At 35.8% G+C, this 17739-nt stretch overlaps 1 protein-coding gene across 1 annotated transcript in view; it reads right to left on the bottom strand.

Annotated features, from left to right (window-relative positions):
* The window catches only part of CHRDL1 (chordin like 1), a 53444-nt gene extending 35972 nt beyond the window's left edge, over window positions 1-17472 (bottom strand). The window contains exons 1-2 of the mRNA XM_072430512.1: window positions 17317-17472; window positions 7456-7555 (exon numbers count right to left, since the gene is read on the bottom strand). Of these exons, the coding sequence (XP_072286613.1) occupies window positions 7456-7555; window positions 17317-17334 (118 nt within the window). The 5' untranslated portion in view covers window positions 17335-17472. The remainder of the gene's footprint in view (window positions 1-7455; window positions 7556-17316) is intronic.
* Window positions 17473-17739: the final 267 nt, after the last annotated feature.

Below are 17739 nucleotides of genomic sequence, written 5' to 3'. Positions count from 1 at the left end.
CTGACTAACAGAACATGGCACCTTGGTTAGCCCCGCAACATTTTTTATAGTGGGTTACACTGAGGGTGCAATAGAAGACAAAGACAGGCATACCCATATCATGTGTGGGATATCCAAACTTGGAATTTGAGCTTGAAGCGCACTGCACAAAGCTGTGAATCTAGTAGAGGAACTTTGCTAATTGGAGGATAAAGTGCAGACACTGCTTCTTTACTTCAGTCTAGTCAGGACTGTGATTTAATAAAAAAAGTAATGTCCAGTAGCTCATCACTTAAAATAACAAGTTACTACCAAGTCTGTATTTTTCTAGAATAATTTTAGGAACTAGAGTTAAATTCAGTATACATGTTTTCATTTTAAATTACTATTACCAAGATTTAGTCACAGAGCTGCTAAAGTGCAATTGACAAACTCTGAAAATACTTTTTGTATAGCAATCAAAAGAAGCTGTTCAATGATACCCACCCATCATTTTTTTTTTGCTTTAAAACAGATTATGTTTGAGGGGATGAACAATAATGAAATTAACTCTATAAAACATTTGCCAACATTTTTTAAAATAAACATTCACATCATGACCTGTCAGAACTGCATATGAAGAGCTAGAAGCATGAAAATGTCTAATTAAACATTTGTTACTTGCTGGATGAAGCTAAGCATAAGAAAAATGAGGATAGAAGAAAAAAAGGTCATTGGGCCTGATTTATTAAAGCTCTCCAAAGCTGGAGAAGATACACTTTCATCAGTGAAACTGGGTGATCTAGCAAACCTGGAATGAATGTATTCAAAGTCATTTGTTAGCAAATGTTTTTAACCCTGGACCAGATCCATTCGAAGTTTGCTGGATAACCCAGCATCACTGATGAAAGTATATCCTCTCCAGCCTTAACAAATCAGGCCCATTGTATTCAGACGGCATGGATCAAAATTAAAAAACTATATACACAAACCCAGTTTATGAAGAAAACACAATGAATTATACAGAAGAATAAAATGAGACCAGGCAGATTGGAGGCCTGAACTTCAGCCATATCATTTTTGAAGTTATGTGGGAAACAAGTCATAAATTTTCTTCACGTCATTTTCACCTATACCAAACTGCCCACGACAACAGCTGTGCAAAATAAATCAGTTTACACCATACTGATGTTATTTTCTTTCTGCAAGGTGGGTGTTGCAAGCAAGATCCAATCATTTTTTTAGCAGTAAAGAGGAGTTATGTTAAAGAGTGTTGAGGAGACCCCATAGGACAAAAGTCAAGTAGCCCAAAGAGACATGCCCTAAGATAAAATGCCAGAGACATAACATTATGAATGAACTGGAGCATCTGTTTCCAGTAGCCTACAATGACTAAATACATATGAAATGTGAGGCATAACCCCAAAATTGGGACACAGAAGACTTGCATCCTTTCTAAAGCTTGCCTATAGGGGTTGAGTAACTATAATGCTATAGACATCCTTAAGAGAAACCTATCTGGTCCACCCAATGCAGCTTCCTGTGATGGTGCGGAATTCAGGGCATAGTTGTCACTTGAATGCATTGTTGCATTGAGGGTGGGTAACAGTATTGTCACTGCTGATTCACAAGCCGGTAACTTGTCTTTCTGCAAATGGCTACACCTGGTACTGCCCAGTGCTATCTGGATTGACATCACTGCTGCAAAACCCTCTCACTTTTAGCTGCAGTGTCTAGAAGGTCTGGATTTTTGCAGGTATGTGAAACAAATAAAGTAGAATTTGTCTCAGTCAGGAAGGGTAAAGGAAGTTTTTGTTTACTTTTTTTCTGTGCTTTCTCATAGTAACTGGATTAGGTCCTTCTCTAAACTGTCAGACGCATTTAGTAATACTTTTACTTTTTTTTTTTTGCAGAATACATAGTACAATGAAAATATAAAGTCTAAACAGGCTGCCTTCTTTCGGACTCTATGCTACCTTTTTAACTTTACCTTCTATTGATTCAGACAACCCCTATAATATTATTGCACCAAATCACTTTAACTGTTACCAGGTAATTTCCAATTTCCATAAAGTAAATACACACCATAAACAGGTCAGTCTCTTCTGATTCAACTTTTGCAGTTGTCTGTAGCTGGCCTTACTTCTAGTGATGAGGATTTGGGTTCACGCTTACAGAGGTTGAATACTAAACTATTGCCAAAAGGTTTAGAAGGGCCAATAAAAATGCTTGTAGGCCTGTCCTAATTACGCCATAGACATGGAGGGTCTGGTGTTCTCTTTGCTACTGATGTTTGTGCTACTATCATGCATAAGGTAATAAGAGCTCTGTAAAAGCCTAAAAAAGGAGGTAGTGGATGCCTAAGAAGGGCTTATAAAAGATCAATCATTTTTCTGTAAAGAAAAGAAGTGTAGATTTCAAATGACTGCTAAACAAATACATTTATGCTGAGACGTGACTGATGCTAAAATAAGTTTCCATTGACTTCTGAATAATATTGCAGGATCTACATATAAGTCCTGCAACAGTTGGTGTCAAAGCATGCGCATCTACAATTAGAAAGTGACTGCATCTATTAAAAATAAGGAAGGAGCCTTTGTTGTCCAAAAAGAACATTAGAACAGGATTGCAGTTTTTCATGTTACATATATACAAAGGCTAGAACTTCTGGAACATTATGATGTAAACTAATGCATTAAAGATGCATAAAAGTTGCTTGTCCACAGAAACAGTAAACATATTTGGTGCAAACCAATGAGAATTTCGGAATAAGAACCCTATACCAACTTTGAAGCATGGTGATAGAAAATTATGATTTGGGATTGTATGCTGTTATGAATTCTGCATTTTTTAAAACAATTTGGGAATGTGGGACGATCTGTCCAAAGTTGTGACAAGAGAAATGGATCTTTTTACATTTTCTAAAATTATACAAATCAATTAAGTAAGCTCAGCAGAGACACAATGGCACATAACAAATTATTATGAATTGATGTAATCAAAGACACTGGGGACCTTAAACTGTCAATAAAAAAAACACCTCTACAGCTGGAAAGCTGTTGATCCCCCCATAATCCTGGGCCAATCAGTCCCACGCTGTCCTGTTGTCCTTCTTCTTCATGGTGCAGGACATCCTGCACTGCAAAGGTGCGAGATCGAGTGACACAACTTCCTGAAAATTCTGGCAATTTTTCTTACATTTCAGCAAGGCCCCTTTTGTGCATGCTCAATCTATCAGGCATGCATGTGCAGTAAGTTTAGCACTTTTTTTTTTGGCAGCCTGCAAAAAGGTGAAAAAAATTTAATTATAAAATGTGAAAAAATGTATTATAGGTCTGCTTTAAATGGCCAGTTCATGTAAGGAAACCCACAAACATATTGTGAGTCTGATACAAAAAAATATTGTAAATTAAATCTGGTGTACAAACATTTTCACATAACTTTGCATAGGCATGCAGTGTGTTACTGAGCGCCTTTTTTTAGCTGAGGCAATATTCTAGTTCTTTTATGGCCACTTAAACAGATTATGTGCATTCCATAGCCTTTTTAGTTTTCCTTCTGCTTCTGTCTATGGGAAGTTCTGAATATATTAGCCACAGGCCCTATTTTCACTTTATAGAGTAAGGGTTTAGCCTGTACATGTGGGATTGGTGCATTGTGTGATGACATCCTCAAAAATGTTTTATGCACCATATTTAAAGATAAATTGTGACAAAAGTTTCTGAAACCTCACAAAGTTTCAGTCTACCTCTACAGCCAGCCTAAAGGTTCTCCTTCTGCCTTCCTGCACAGCACGAATGCCTCAAGAGCACTGTGTTGATAGACATATTGAAGCAAGCAGTTCAAATCAACATCAATCTGTTGTGAGAGAATCAATAAAATCGAACTACCCAGTTCAAATATGAAGGGGATAGACTTACCTCTGGGTTTAATTTTGTTTTGGTGGAGAAATTAGCAAATGCTGTGAAAGGGGTGATCACATCAGTGCAGAATGAAGAAAATCCACAAAGGGTAAGAAAATACTTTCTGTATTTCAGAAAGAAGCAAAGAACTATTGCTTACATAAATGGAATTGAGGAGATAATCCTTGATGAATGGAAAACCAGAGAAAAAAAGTGTGTATATTACAGATTATGTAAACTGTATGTCAAAAATAATTCACAGCACCCATTGCAAAAGCCTCATTGATGGGGCTTGCAATACATGTAACATTTATGATGGATGATGCTCCACTCGCCAGAGCACTTTACAAGTGGAAAAAAATATTCAAAACGGGTTTCTGGATGTGAAATTTAGGAGAACTGTCACAGCTCTACAGGGTTTGAAGTTGGTAGGTGACTACAGGAAGCATCAGTCAACATCATTTGATGATCAACTATTTATCTGCATCACATACAAATTTGTGCAAAATTCTTTAAAATGGTCCACATTTGTTTAAAAGCAATTCTGGATCCAGTCATCACTAAGTTTAAAAAGGGACAGCACTCCACTGACAACATCCCCAAAATCCTGAAGACTAACCTAAATCAGCTTTCAGCAGTACAATGCCTCAACATACTTGGGACACTATAAATAACCATCTCGATGGTTAGGTGAGGGCATTGCCATATATTCTCTACATAACTTATTTCTGTTAAACAGAACTCATCATCTCTGCCCCCCCACAAATTCCAATTCTCCCCCTGACATATTTCTAATTGTTAACAACACTGGTATTCGTCCCTCCCCTCAGGAATACTGTCATGGTGTCTTCGATTCTGCCCTCTCATTTTCTCCTCAAATTCAAAACATTTTCAGGTCCTGTCACTTTCACTTGCGCAACATCTCCAAAATCCACCCCTACCTGTTCCTAGAGACCACCAAACTCCTTGAACACGCTATTATCATCTCTCCTCTGGAGTACTGTAACATCCTCCTCGCTGGTATTCCATTATCCCGACTCTCTCCTCCACAATCTAATATGAATGCTGCAGCCAGACTCATCCATCCTTCGCTCCGCTCCTCTTCTGCTGCATCTCTTTGTAGTTCTCTTCATTGTCTTTCATTACATTTCCTCCAATGACCTACTAATGACTTCTTCACTCATACCCTCATCACACGCACGGCTCCAAGACTTTTCTAGAGCTGCCCCGACTCTCTGGAATGGTCTTCCTTATCCTGTTTTCCTGCTCCTAGTTTCTGCTCATTTAAAAGAGCACTCAAAACCCATTTTTTCAAACTTGCCTAACCATCTTTTTCTGTCTCCTAAAACCCTCACTACTTACCCACCACTCCATATCTTCCTTCCTATTGTGTGCAGCTTTCTCCATCGCCTTGATTGTAAGCTCTTCCTCCTGTATCTGTCTGTTTGCATCCTCTATTTATTGTACTGTACTGTGTAATATGTTGATGCTATATAAATTCTCTTTTTTATTATTATTTTTATTATTATTATTAATATTATTATTAATAATAATGATTCTAATAGAGGTTGGCTCATTGGTTAGCACTCCTGCTTTTGCAGTGTTAGGTCACAGGTTTGAATTGTGGCCAGCATACTCTCTGCAAGGAGTTTGTATGTACTCCCTGTGCTTGTGTGGGTTTCCTCTTGACACTCCAGTTTCCTCCCACATTCCAAAAACATGCAATCAAGTTAATTAGTTTCCCTAAAAAATATATACACATTAGATTGTGAGCCTGTTAAAAGGACAGTTATTGACATGACTATGGCGTAATATGCTGGCACTTTATAAATACAAATTATTTTTAATAATCATTTCTGAGCCAGTGGGATTGAGCAACTCTTGACCAACTAATGTGAAAGAGTCTTTCTGGTGGTGAAAATTAAAACTAAAACTGTTCTATCATCTCTTATCTACCATTGATGCCAGCTGAAGGGGTTGGGAAGGCTACTGCAAACAAGCAACTGCAGCGTGGTGGCTCAGAGGTTAGCACTTTGGTCTTTGCAGTGCTGGGGACCAGGATAAAATCTTGACCAGGGCACTATTGGCATGGAGTTTGCAGGTTCTCCCCGTGTTTGCATGCGTTAGCTTCCACATTCCCGAAAACATGCAGTTAGGGTAATTGGCTTCCTGACCTTAGATTGTATAAAAAGACATATAAATGAGGTAGGGAGATTTAAATTGTGAGCCCCTTTGAAAGACAGCTAGCGACATGACTATGGACTTTGTGAAGCACTGCGTAATATGTCTATGCTATATAAATACTGTGTAATAATAAAAAGTTCCTGGTTGTTCATGGCAAGAGTGTCGCACGTACTAGAGCTCCAAACATCATACAAGGCATTACTGGCATCTGGTGCTGAAATAATGAAAACAAGAAGGGTCTACATAACAACATAATGGTAGGATACATACATCCATAGACATGGCAGAACCAGGTACTGTATGTTTATGCCCAAAGTTAGAATCATCTTGACTTGGACCCAATGTCATCTCTATGACCTGCAAGTCATTGACCTCCAAGCAACTCAGAATCAGTAGACGGATTCTTTGAACTGGATTTTTCTGTCCAACAATGAGCAAACAATCAGGGAATCTACAAACTACTGACGCAGAAGTGGGTAACCTCAAAGATCAATCTGTTGGCCATTATTTATGGAACTCACAGTTGGGGTATATCTTACCACCAATTCCTTATACATCCCGATTCTTGTCCAAGGTCCACCAGTCAGTATATTTGCAATGCCCAATTACTGACTGAGGAGGCTGTGAGTAGAGAGTAATTACTCTGCTAAAGGCCGGGAAATCATCCTCTAATATGTATTACCACAAAATATGGATACAATTCATATATTTTGCAGAGAATAACATATCTAACACAAGTTCTTTAAGCAGGCCTCAAAAAAGTTTAAAATTCCAGCATAATTAGGGTTGTGGTGTTTGCAGGTTCTGTCCTTACCAATATCAGATAGACAGTCCAACTTTTATAATGGAACAGTCAACATTTTATGATTTAACAAAATAAATTGCACACTTCCTTATTGTGTGAGTTAATTTCCATGCTGCCAAGACTGGGAATGGAAAAACTGTATATTCACCTTTTAGTAATTGTTCTTTACTGGTACATCTTCATGGCAACAAAATACCCACTCCTATTTTGACACTTACTGAGAAAGGTGTTTCTAGCTGATCTTCTCAAACTTGAGGACGGCAGTTATAATGGGGTTAAGGAAGAAAAACCATAACACATCAAATGCTACCATTAGGATGAAACAAGAAGGAATTTTTACATTTTTTTTGTTGTTCCTGTGTCCCTATTGGATATATTTGTTATCATTCCCTGTCAGGACAGAAAAAGAATGGAAATCTCCACAATATGCACACAGACAGAAATTAAAAGCTTGATTAAACCTAAAGAAATTAGAACCAGGGATTTTAACTCTTTGACACCCTACTCAAAACAAAATAAGACATTTTGGCTAAAGTTGAGCTTTTGTGCAAGCTAAATATAAATATGTATTTTTTATACCTACAAAAAGTGTTGTTTAGCACTTACTCTTTACATGTTCCAATCTGCAGCCATCCATAAGGAGTAGAAACAGTAAACAAGAAATTGGTGTCTTCTTTTCCATTCTTCTGTTTTTCGTAGAGTCAGGCTGCATATATGTATAAAAAAAATAAAATATTTGATATGTATGGACAGTGTTGGAATTTCACATAAACACAACTTATGCTTACAAAAACATACATCCCCTTACACTAGCAACTAGCAATTCCTGTTCTGTGGTTGTTTCTATGTAGTTATTGTTTCTAAGATAATATACTGTACCTAAATTTTCCTTTGGCATGATATACTCAGATTTCTACTGAAGGAATAAATGCTGTCCAGTCAAAAAGACATATTTTGTGGCTGTTGTCTCCAAGATAATATATTTCTATTCTTATTGCAGGATAAAAACTGGCTAGTTTTTTATATATTTCTTATATGCATTCCATAAACTGAACAATATTTGTACTACTGCCTCCCAGATGACTCTAAAGTCAGCTTTGCAAAAACAACCCCACAAAATGAACCTGAGCATATTCGCTTATCCCTTTAGCATGGTAGATTGGATGATTTTAGATTTTAAAGCATATTCATTATATGGACCATTTTATACAATATAAGGCCAATGCAAGTATGTGTTGCCTCTGTGGCTGATGGGGAGAGACCTAAAGTAAATTATGTTATTTTTCTTGTTTCCTCATCTAACAATATTGGTAGATAACATTTGTTGGAGAAGAATGCAGGGACATATGTCAGGTTCCCCCATCTTTGTGTTAGGAAGATAGAGCTACTTTTAAGGTAAGTCTTCTCTCAATTTATTCATTACTATATATACAATAGATATAAATAGTGTACACACCCCTGGTAAAATGCTAGGTTTTTGTGATGTAAAAAATAGACTGCAATAAATCATTTCAAAACTCTTCCCTTGCACATCTTGATTTTACAATATTTGTCCACACTTCCTTGCAGAAACAAAAAAACACTCCAAATCTGTCAGATTGGGAGGGCATCTCTAAATTTAAATTTTTCTTCTAGGGAAGTGTTTTTGTTGATTTGGATGTATGCTTGGGGTCATTGTTGTTTTGAAATCCCTCTTCATTTTCAGCTCTCTAGCAGATTAATAACATTAATTAATAATTAATTAATTAATAAAAGCAACCCCAAACCATGATACTGCCACCACCATGCTTAACTGTGGAGATGGTGTTTATTTTGGGATGTCTGGACTATAAGGTAGGGTTGCAAGACAGAAGCTTTTTTTCTTACAAAGAAAACATCCAGATCCAGATAAAATTTGCAAAAAATTTCAAAAGATACATTTGCTGCAAAAAAAATAAAACAAAAAAACACCTCACATCACCAAAACCTGGCATTTTAACAAGGGTGCGTACATTTTTACATCCACTGTATATGTTCTAGGTTGGAAGCTTAAAATGTTGTTTGTGAAGTGAATAAAGTATGATGACCACAGATAGTGTAGTGTTCATATGTTTGAAAATGTATGCAACAGAGGCACGAAAGAAAGCTGGCCCTTTCCCCCATTCTCTTTATCCTGGCAATAGAGCACTTGGCAAAATTCCTTTTGCATTATTTGGCTGTTAGGGGCATAGAGGCTGCTGGTGTTTCCCACAAATTATGCTGTTTGCTGATGACATCCTCATGACCATGACATTCCGCTAAACTTTTCCACCGTGTCTCTTTTATTTTAAAGCCGGAAAGTTAAAACAGTCTCTTGCCTTGAATGTCTTTGCTTTCTCCCACATTTGACCCTTCTGCAAGCTAACGGTTAATATCAGTGGGTGTTAATATATATATATATATATATATATATATATATATATATATATATATATAATGTTTTGTTTGATGACAGTGAGATGTCCAGCCAAGGCTATCACAACACACATTTATACCATTTATACACAATGACACATACACACTCTTGATCAGACCTGGTGGTATGTTAATCATCATGTTAATTGCCTACTCATTTTGCTTTATGTATACTGTACATACATACTGTTAAAATAGCTTTTAATTCCATGAAGGAATTTATTATTTCATGGAAATCTATTGTTAAAAATATATGGAAGCAAACATTTCTGAGTTTTCCTTCTGAAAATACTAGCTGCTTGACTGGTTATTACTGACGTGGCACCAAGACACGGATAAAGATTTCTCCAAGCTAAAAAGTTATTTCAGCCCACAGATTTAGGATATTTTAAACTAATAGGTCAGTATAATAGCCAGATAGGATGTTTAAAAAAGATATTCTAAAATCAACCTCAGTATTTTATTCCACTCTGAACCAGGCTGCAATATTAATGTTTTTGTACTGAAGTGACTAGAATTGATTATATCAGTGTGTCAGTACACAACTGTTTGCTACACTATTATCATATCATGTATGTCGATTACAAATGAAGACATAACTAGGCTGATACATTAGAAATGGAGAAAAAGAAATCTGGATGAAAGCTCATATTGCCTTTTTGAAATTTTGTTTTAGTTTTCCACAAACTAAAAGGTAAATCTTCATTGGTTTTTATTGCCAAAAATGTAACTGTTACTATCATTTTCTTTTCTCCATTACTACTAAAATAATGAAATTAATAAAATAACTGAATAGGACCTATGAAAATGCAGTTATGATGAACAGTCTTTTGTTTTGTTGTGTCTGTAAAATTATATTTTTTGTATCAGCTGCCCATAAAATATTAGCTTACTCTAATTTGTTGTTGTCTCAGAATTTGGACTGTTAACAGCATGGCTGGGCTTATTCAAGAATGTTTGATCTGATTTTACGTCTTGCAATTACTAGGCAGTCAGAGGTCTGAAGTCTGACAGTTGCTATACTGTCAGACCTACAACGGACAGACCTCACATATAGCATGCTCAGAATCAGAAAAACAGTGAGCAGACAGTTAACAGGCCTGTATTGTGACCTGTGACTCAAACTGGAGGAAGATTTAGACAACCTAAAAATTAAATAGACAACTGAAATACCTGCAGTTGTTTCTACCTAGTATTTGGATACTTAAATATGTCCAGTCATGACTGATTCTCTTTACCTGAACCCCTAACCCCTAAAATCTAATGTTCATGTTGCCTAGACACAAGAGATAGTTGTTGATTCCTAAATTCTAATGTTCTTACATCATTACAAGCCTGACTGCCAAAACCATTTGCTACAGCTAGTTAAAAATGAAAACATTTGAAAGTTTTATATCAAAGAATATCTTCTCAGTCCAAAAACAAATCCTAATAATGCTTTCCAAATGAATTATTAGCTATTTATCTATATAGCTTAAGTAATGGGATAGGACACATCAAAAGGTTCACACTTTCCTGCCATGTGACCCACTTCATAGCATCTTACTCAAAAGAAAGCCATTGACAGGATCCATCTGAGCTTTTGGATAACTATTGATCAAAGAAGATCAAATCAGCAGAATGGAAAGATTTCTTGATCTACATATAAAACCAGTGACAACCATCACTGTTATGGAAAGGAGCGCTGTTATAATTACTAATGTTCCTAAGACAAAAAACTTACTAACAATGTGGCTAGTAAATTCTATCACAGAATATCCAGTTATTGAAAGTGTAAGGCTAAACCATTAAAAACAAATTAAAACATAATTTCTTAGCAAAAGATAAATGAAAAAAAATTAAATAGGGCATTGTTATCTGCAGTACTTCTTTTCTACCACTGCCTTCAGACTAATGATCAGCATAGTTTCTCTTACTTCCTCTAAGCTCTAGCAGTCCTGGACACGCCCTTCTTTGTTATATTAACACAGCTCAACAAAAAAAATTAAAAAAAAATTTTTTTTCCACTTGACGAGAATTTTTTAATATATTTGGTGTATATCAGGTCTGCTGAATCCAGCCATTGAATTGGCTCTAGTTCCTGTTATACAGGAATCAGAATAGACGATTTTACCAACAACAAATGTTAACACAGCATATTATTATTATTATTATTATTAATGTTAATAATAATAATAATAATAATCTTTATTTACAATCAGGTTTTGCTTTTTTTATATTTAATGTAGGATTATTTTTATGAAACTTTCATTTGCCTTTTTTTTATTCATGCATTTTCTTTTTTACAGAAATATGGGTTCTTCTTCTTCTTGTAGTATTTTGCTACAATTGTGGTGAATATTCTCAGCAAAAACAGAGAAGAAATATTACAGAATTTGTGAAACAAGCATATCTTGCATAGTTTGGTGTTAAACTGGGTGCCCAAAATTGGGCTCCCCATATGGTATGCAAAACTTGTGTAGAGTGTCTACATCTGTGGAAAAATGGAAAACTGAAGAATTTGAAATTTGGTGTACCTATGGTATGGTGAAAGCCCCAAAATCATCATAATTATTGTTATTTTTGTGCTGTGAATGTAAAAGGTTTCAATCATTACAAGAAAAACAAGTGGGAGCACCCTGATTTAGAATCAGCAAGACGACCTGTGCTGCATGGTGCTGATGTTCCCATACCAGTGTTCAGTACACTCCCTGATATTCCTGTATCTGACATGAAGGATGAACAGGGTTTGGAGTGTAATCCAGGAGTTAGCAGTGAAAGTGAATATGAAGAAAGTGGTTCATCAAACCAGCAGTTCTCCCAAGAAAAGCTCAATGATTTATTATGTGACCTAAGTATATGGAAATGTCAAAATTGTCTTACAAAAGCTTTGCTATCATGAACACCAATGGTCTATATGTGCTGATTTAAAAAATGGCGAACTACTTGGACAGCAAAGTGGATACACAAAGTACCCATGTTTCATCTGCTTGTGGGGTAGTAGAGCAAAGCAGGATAAATGGGAAAACGACATGGCCTCCAAGGGAAAACATGAAAAAAGGTGCAGCGAACATCATAAACGAGACAATGGTTGACAAAGAAAAAATCATTCTCCCTCCACTACACATAAAGTTGGGATTAATGAAGCAATTTTTTAGAGCTCTGAACAAGGACGGTGATTGCTTCAAATACATTTGTACATTCTTCCCTGGATTGAGTACTGAAAAATTAAAAGAAGGAATCTTTGATGGACCCCAGATTCGGAAACTGATAAATTATTCAAATTTCACAAGTTACATGACTGATACTGAAGCTTCTGCCTGGCACAGCTATGTCATGGTTGTCAAGAACTTCTTGGGTAACCATAAAGCAAAAAATTATGAGGAAATGGTACAAAACTTGCTCTTAAACTTTAAAATTTTGGGTGCTACTATGAGCATAAATGTACACTATCTCCATACCCATGTGTAAATATTTCCGGAAAACCTTGGTGATTTCAGTGAGGAACAAGGGGAGAGGTTCCATCAGGATATAAAGGTGATGGAAGAAAGGTAGATGGGATAGACACATGATGGCGGACTACTGCTGGAGCCTTCAACGTGATTGTCCTGATCATCAGCATAAAATGAAATCATACAGAGTTTTTCAATGACTTCTTTGTGATTAGTTCTGTAACTATACTGAATATAGAAAATATTGACATTAGTATTTCAAAAATTTTATTTTGTATAAGTAGGCATATCTAGTTTCAATTTGCCTACTTTTTATATTTCATTAGTTTTTAATGAGGTTAATATTGAGGTAATTATTTCCAAAACTAGAGCCAATCTGGCAAAACCAATACCATATTTGGAATCTGTGCATCTGTTTGGCAAGAAAATGTTTGTTGACCAGTGTTATTTATAGTAAAAGCAGAACAATGATGAGCTCATGCTTCTGCACCTCTGGTTACTCCTCCTATCATATCAGCATGCTTCTTGTCGCTAATTATCACCTTCTAATGTAACACTTCAGCCTTGTTAAACAGGGACTGCAGGAGGCTATGCTGGCATTTAAAGATAATACAATTAATGATGTATTAAGATTACAGAAGTGCCAATAATTTATGTATATGTTTGTTTTAATCCACTGTATAGTTTGTTATTTTGCATAACTAGTCTTGTAAATCATGCAGTGTAGCACAGTGCACAATCATAAAGATCACTCTGATACTCCCTGGTTATAATTTATTACTTTATAGATAAGCCTTTCTTGACCTTTTAAATATAGGGGAACCTTTAAAATAATGTGTAGGTCTTCAGGGAACGCTTTCTATAATTACTATATCTACAACTCACAGCATATTAGCTTGACAAAAATACCTTTTACATTGCTGGCCATTGGGAAGAATGCTACCCTTTGTCAAATCTTATAAATTGTAAAGGCCATGCAGTACCAGATGGAGGTTGACCAGCACTGGGGTCTGAAGGCAAGTAAACTTCCTCAAAACACTGCACTGATTGCTATAAGGAGGGGAGGGGCTAACTGTGAATTTAGAATAGAAGACCTGAGTTTGCACCAAACATTTGTTATATTTTAGCATGCAGCTGCACATTATTTACTACTGTCTGTCTCATTGTACCATGATACCTCATAGGTGTCACCAGATTAAGGTAGGATCTGTACCTGCATACGTAAAAAAGCTAATGCCTAGGTGGGGGACAAATAAGGGTCAAACTAAGAGATACAGGAAGGGGGTGCAAAAAAGGGCAGGACCCAAAACCTATGCTAGGATCATTTACAGTCCATGGGGCCTGCACTGGTCTTCACACCTAATGCACATTGTCCTGGCACTGCCCTACATATGTGCTCAATCAAATTCAGTTTATTAAAATATACCTAGATCTGAAGAATTTATGGAAGATTACACCAGCTAATCAGTGCCAGACACATATGCCCTTTGACACGTCAGGATGGCCATATCGCCAGTAATTATGCTGTGTTTATTTGGCAATGTTATGCAAAACAAGTTTAAATGTTTTTTACATTTACAGTTTTGAAAAAATCTTATTTTAAATATTAGAAAAATCAGTAAAAAAAGGGAGAAAGTAGTTGTGTTTCATGAAAATGTTACATTTTTCCATGATATTTTAATATTGTACGTCCCAGGCCTAGACATGTAAGTTTGCTACAGCAAAGGCACATACAAAGTCAATTCATAAAATTGAAAGTTTGGTGTCCTTGGGCTCATCTGATATGCACTGCATACAACATGTGCATGTCAATTACAAAATTATGTGAGTCTGTTTACAACTAAATTCACATTAGGTGTGTTTAAGATGTCATTAGGAATGCATGGCAAATTCAGTGCACCAAAGCATATCTTGCATGTTGTGTAAAATACGTAGTTCTGCATGAGTTAACAGAACACACAGGGCCTGATTTATTAAACTCTCCAAGAACGGCGAAAGTAGACTATCATTGAAGAACCTGGATCCTAGATGACCAAGCAAATGGTTTCCTTTCTTTCTGACATGGCCAAAATGTGGACTTAATTTGCATCACAGTAATGCTTCAAAATGCTGCCATATAGTCAACATTTTGACTACAATAAATAATATAAGCAATGATATATATATATATATATGTAATTGTATACACAAATCAGTATATACTAAATAACTCCAACCAATGCCAGGTCAAGAACATTTGGTTTGTTAGACATTTTCTTCTAGGAAAAGTCTATGGCAAATATTTTTGATTGATATTCCCCCTCATTCATGCACTAACACAAACACTCATACTTCTGAGTACAATACAATCTGAGAATGTAGGCTTATTGAAAGATAATATGAGAAACACTTTGAAAAAGTGGAGTATTTCTATCTTCTTTCTTTTTCTTATAAAATACTTTAGTCCTTGTATAGACATTAAAATTGCATTGATATTCATCCTAGTATAAGAAACATACAGAGATAACATTTCTACAAGGCCATTGCCTACTATACTATATAACTTCAATCTAGTTTAATCAATAACTCTTATTTTTTGGGTGATCTGATACAACATCGCCACCTATCAGCCCGGTAACAAATAGAATTCCAAAAACTTTATTTTTGTTTCACATAGCTAGTCTCAAATCAAAGATACTGTTTCAGCCATACATCATGCTTGTGAGACCCTTATGATATTATGATATTTTCTAGCTACTAAATGATCCAATTGTTGGAACTGTGGTGCAGGGTCATAAAGGCAGGACTTTTCTTTTTCTTTTATAGCTTTTGCTAGAAAATTGTATTATCATTATTATTACTAATATTATTATTATTATTATTAATAATAATAATAATAATAATAATAATAAACAGTATTTATATAGCAACAACATTTTACGCAGCACTGTACATTAAATAGGGATTGCAGTGACAGACGAATACAGATAGTGACACAGGAGGAAAAATTGTATGCACATTTGCCCTTAAATGCATTTGCTAATATACACCTTCATATGTATCTTTTACTTGTACAGTGCCAATGATGTTAGCAGAGTTGTAAAATTCAAAAAAAAGTGAATTAATTAGAGGTGAATTTGATTTACTGTACATTTTTATATAAAGCACTGGTAAACAAAGGCATTCCAGTTGATGAGCAAATTAAAAGTCATGGAAAATTCTGGTTTCTAACAGCTCTGAGTATAATATATTATATTAGCCATTGGCTGCTTTGCTGGTTACAGCTGTAAAGTTGGAATTTATAGTTTCACAGCAGCTACATGATCAATAATTACTACTCATCATCCAGTCCAACTCAATTGTATGGTATTCTTCAGTTATTACTAGGTGTTTCTATTTTTTTTTTTTACATGAAAACTAGCCTTATATATCATTGTATCACTGCAGCAATTAGTCTATATCAGTTTTTTTCCAGTACTGTATGAGATTAAAGCTGGATGGGGTTGAGGGGTAATAGTTTACACTTTTCTAACAAATAACCAATAGTAGCTTTTTGCACGTCATGCAGACCCTGACATTCAGACCTCTACATAACCTTTTTTTTTTGTTGTGCCCACAAATGTTGGTCAGTTGGATAAGTTGAACTCTCACTTATACATTTTCTATATAACAGGTGGAATAAGACTCCCACATTTTGTGTTATATTTGCTTTGGGGGACCAGGAACTCTAGTGATGAGATAATGATGGAGTTCACAAGATAATCAATAATTCAGTGGATGCAACACTGCCAATCGTCCACCTAAAACTAAAATGTGATTTTGGGCACAGTTAAAGTGGTGTCCCACCTCTGTTTCACTCTGAAAAGAAAAAAATATAGCTTTAATTGGGAATAATGGACGGGAGCTGCTGCTGCTGCTTCTACTCAATTGCAGAACCACCAAGCAGATCTAATGCTTCTACCCCATGAAACCTCTCCGTTTTTCCATAGCTGGGCATGGAAAACTATTAAAATCATTAAATAATTTTCTTCGAATCTGTACCCAAATTTATAGGACATATACTTTATCACATACATATTTTATACATTTTATCACTTGCGCAATTTTCTCTTTCAAAAAAAGCAAAACCTAGGTATGGAATATAATGTGATGTCCCTGCACATGGCCAATAAAAAGTCTAAACGTCATTAAACAATTAGTAGTACTATTGCAAAACCATAGCCATATTTAAATCTGTCATCACAGAAGCCTATGTTTTTCTATAACTATAAATAATTTATAGCATTATAGAAGAAAAAAAAACACATTAATGTGTTTTCTTTATAGGACTTTTAGTATTTGAAATACATCACTACAAAACAAGCATTAAGTAACAACCTTGAATTCTATTTTAAAGTCTCACAACTGTTAATTTTATAAACTTATATTCCTTTTATAATGCAAGCTCCGAAAATCATAAAATAATACATGGTACCTGCATATTTGGTTTATAGTTATCCTTGTTTTCAGTACATGTTAGGTATGTTCAAGCTATTACTATGATTCTTCTATGCCAGTTCTTGTCCCTGTATTTGCTCTTAGCAGCAGCAATGCTAGTGATGTACTTATTACACTGATAACTCACCTTTATGAGATGTCCCATTGTGTGGATAGATGTGTCCCAGAAGACTGATTAATTAATATTCCAATGTCTGTGGTACTCTGCACTCCTGTACTTCAGAATGGAGCTCTTTGGCTGTCCCTGGGGAAGTCAGTTACAAGGAAAGTGTGTAGAAAGAGAGGGCAGTGCTTTTATCTGACTGATTGATTGCCAGAGCAAGGGTACCTGCCTCCCCCTTCTCCTCCCTCTACACCCCCACCTCCCTCTTTTTCTGTCTTTGGAGCTGCTGGACACCTGCCACTAGCCTGGACTGGAGGTGTAGATGTTCAGCCACCCAGAGCATGGGGGTAGCAGATTACACAGTCAGACTGTGCAGTTCATACTGTGTTTGGAAGATAATGTACTGAATGTCTCTGCACCTTTCAGCACTAGCTAAAGGGGAGGGGA

This window comes from Pyxicephalus adspersus, chromosome Z, assembly GCF_032062135.1.
Source record: "Pyxicephalus adspersus chromosome Z, UCB_Pads_2.0, whole genome shotgun sequence".
Lineage (NCBI taxonomy): Eukaryota > Metazoa > Chordata > Amphibia > Anura > Pyxicephalidae > Pyxicephalus > Pyxicephalus adspersus.
The sequence above is the reverse complement of the archived record's forward strand: the minus strand, read 5'-3'. Positions and strand labels throughout refer to the sequence as shown.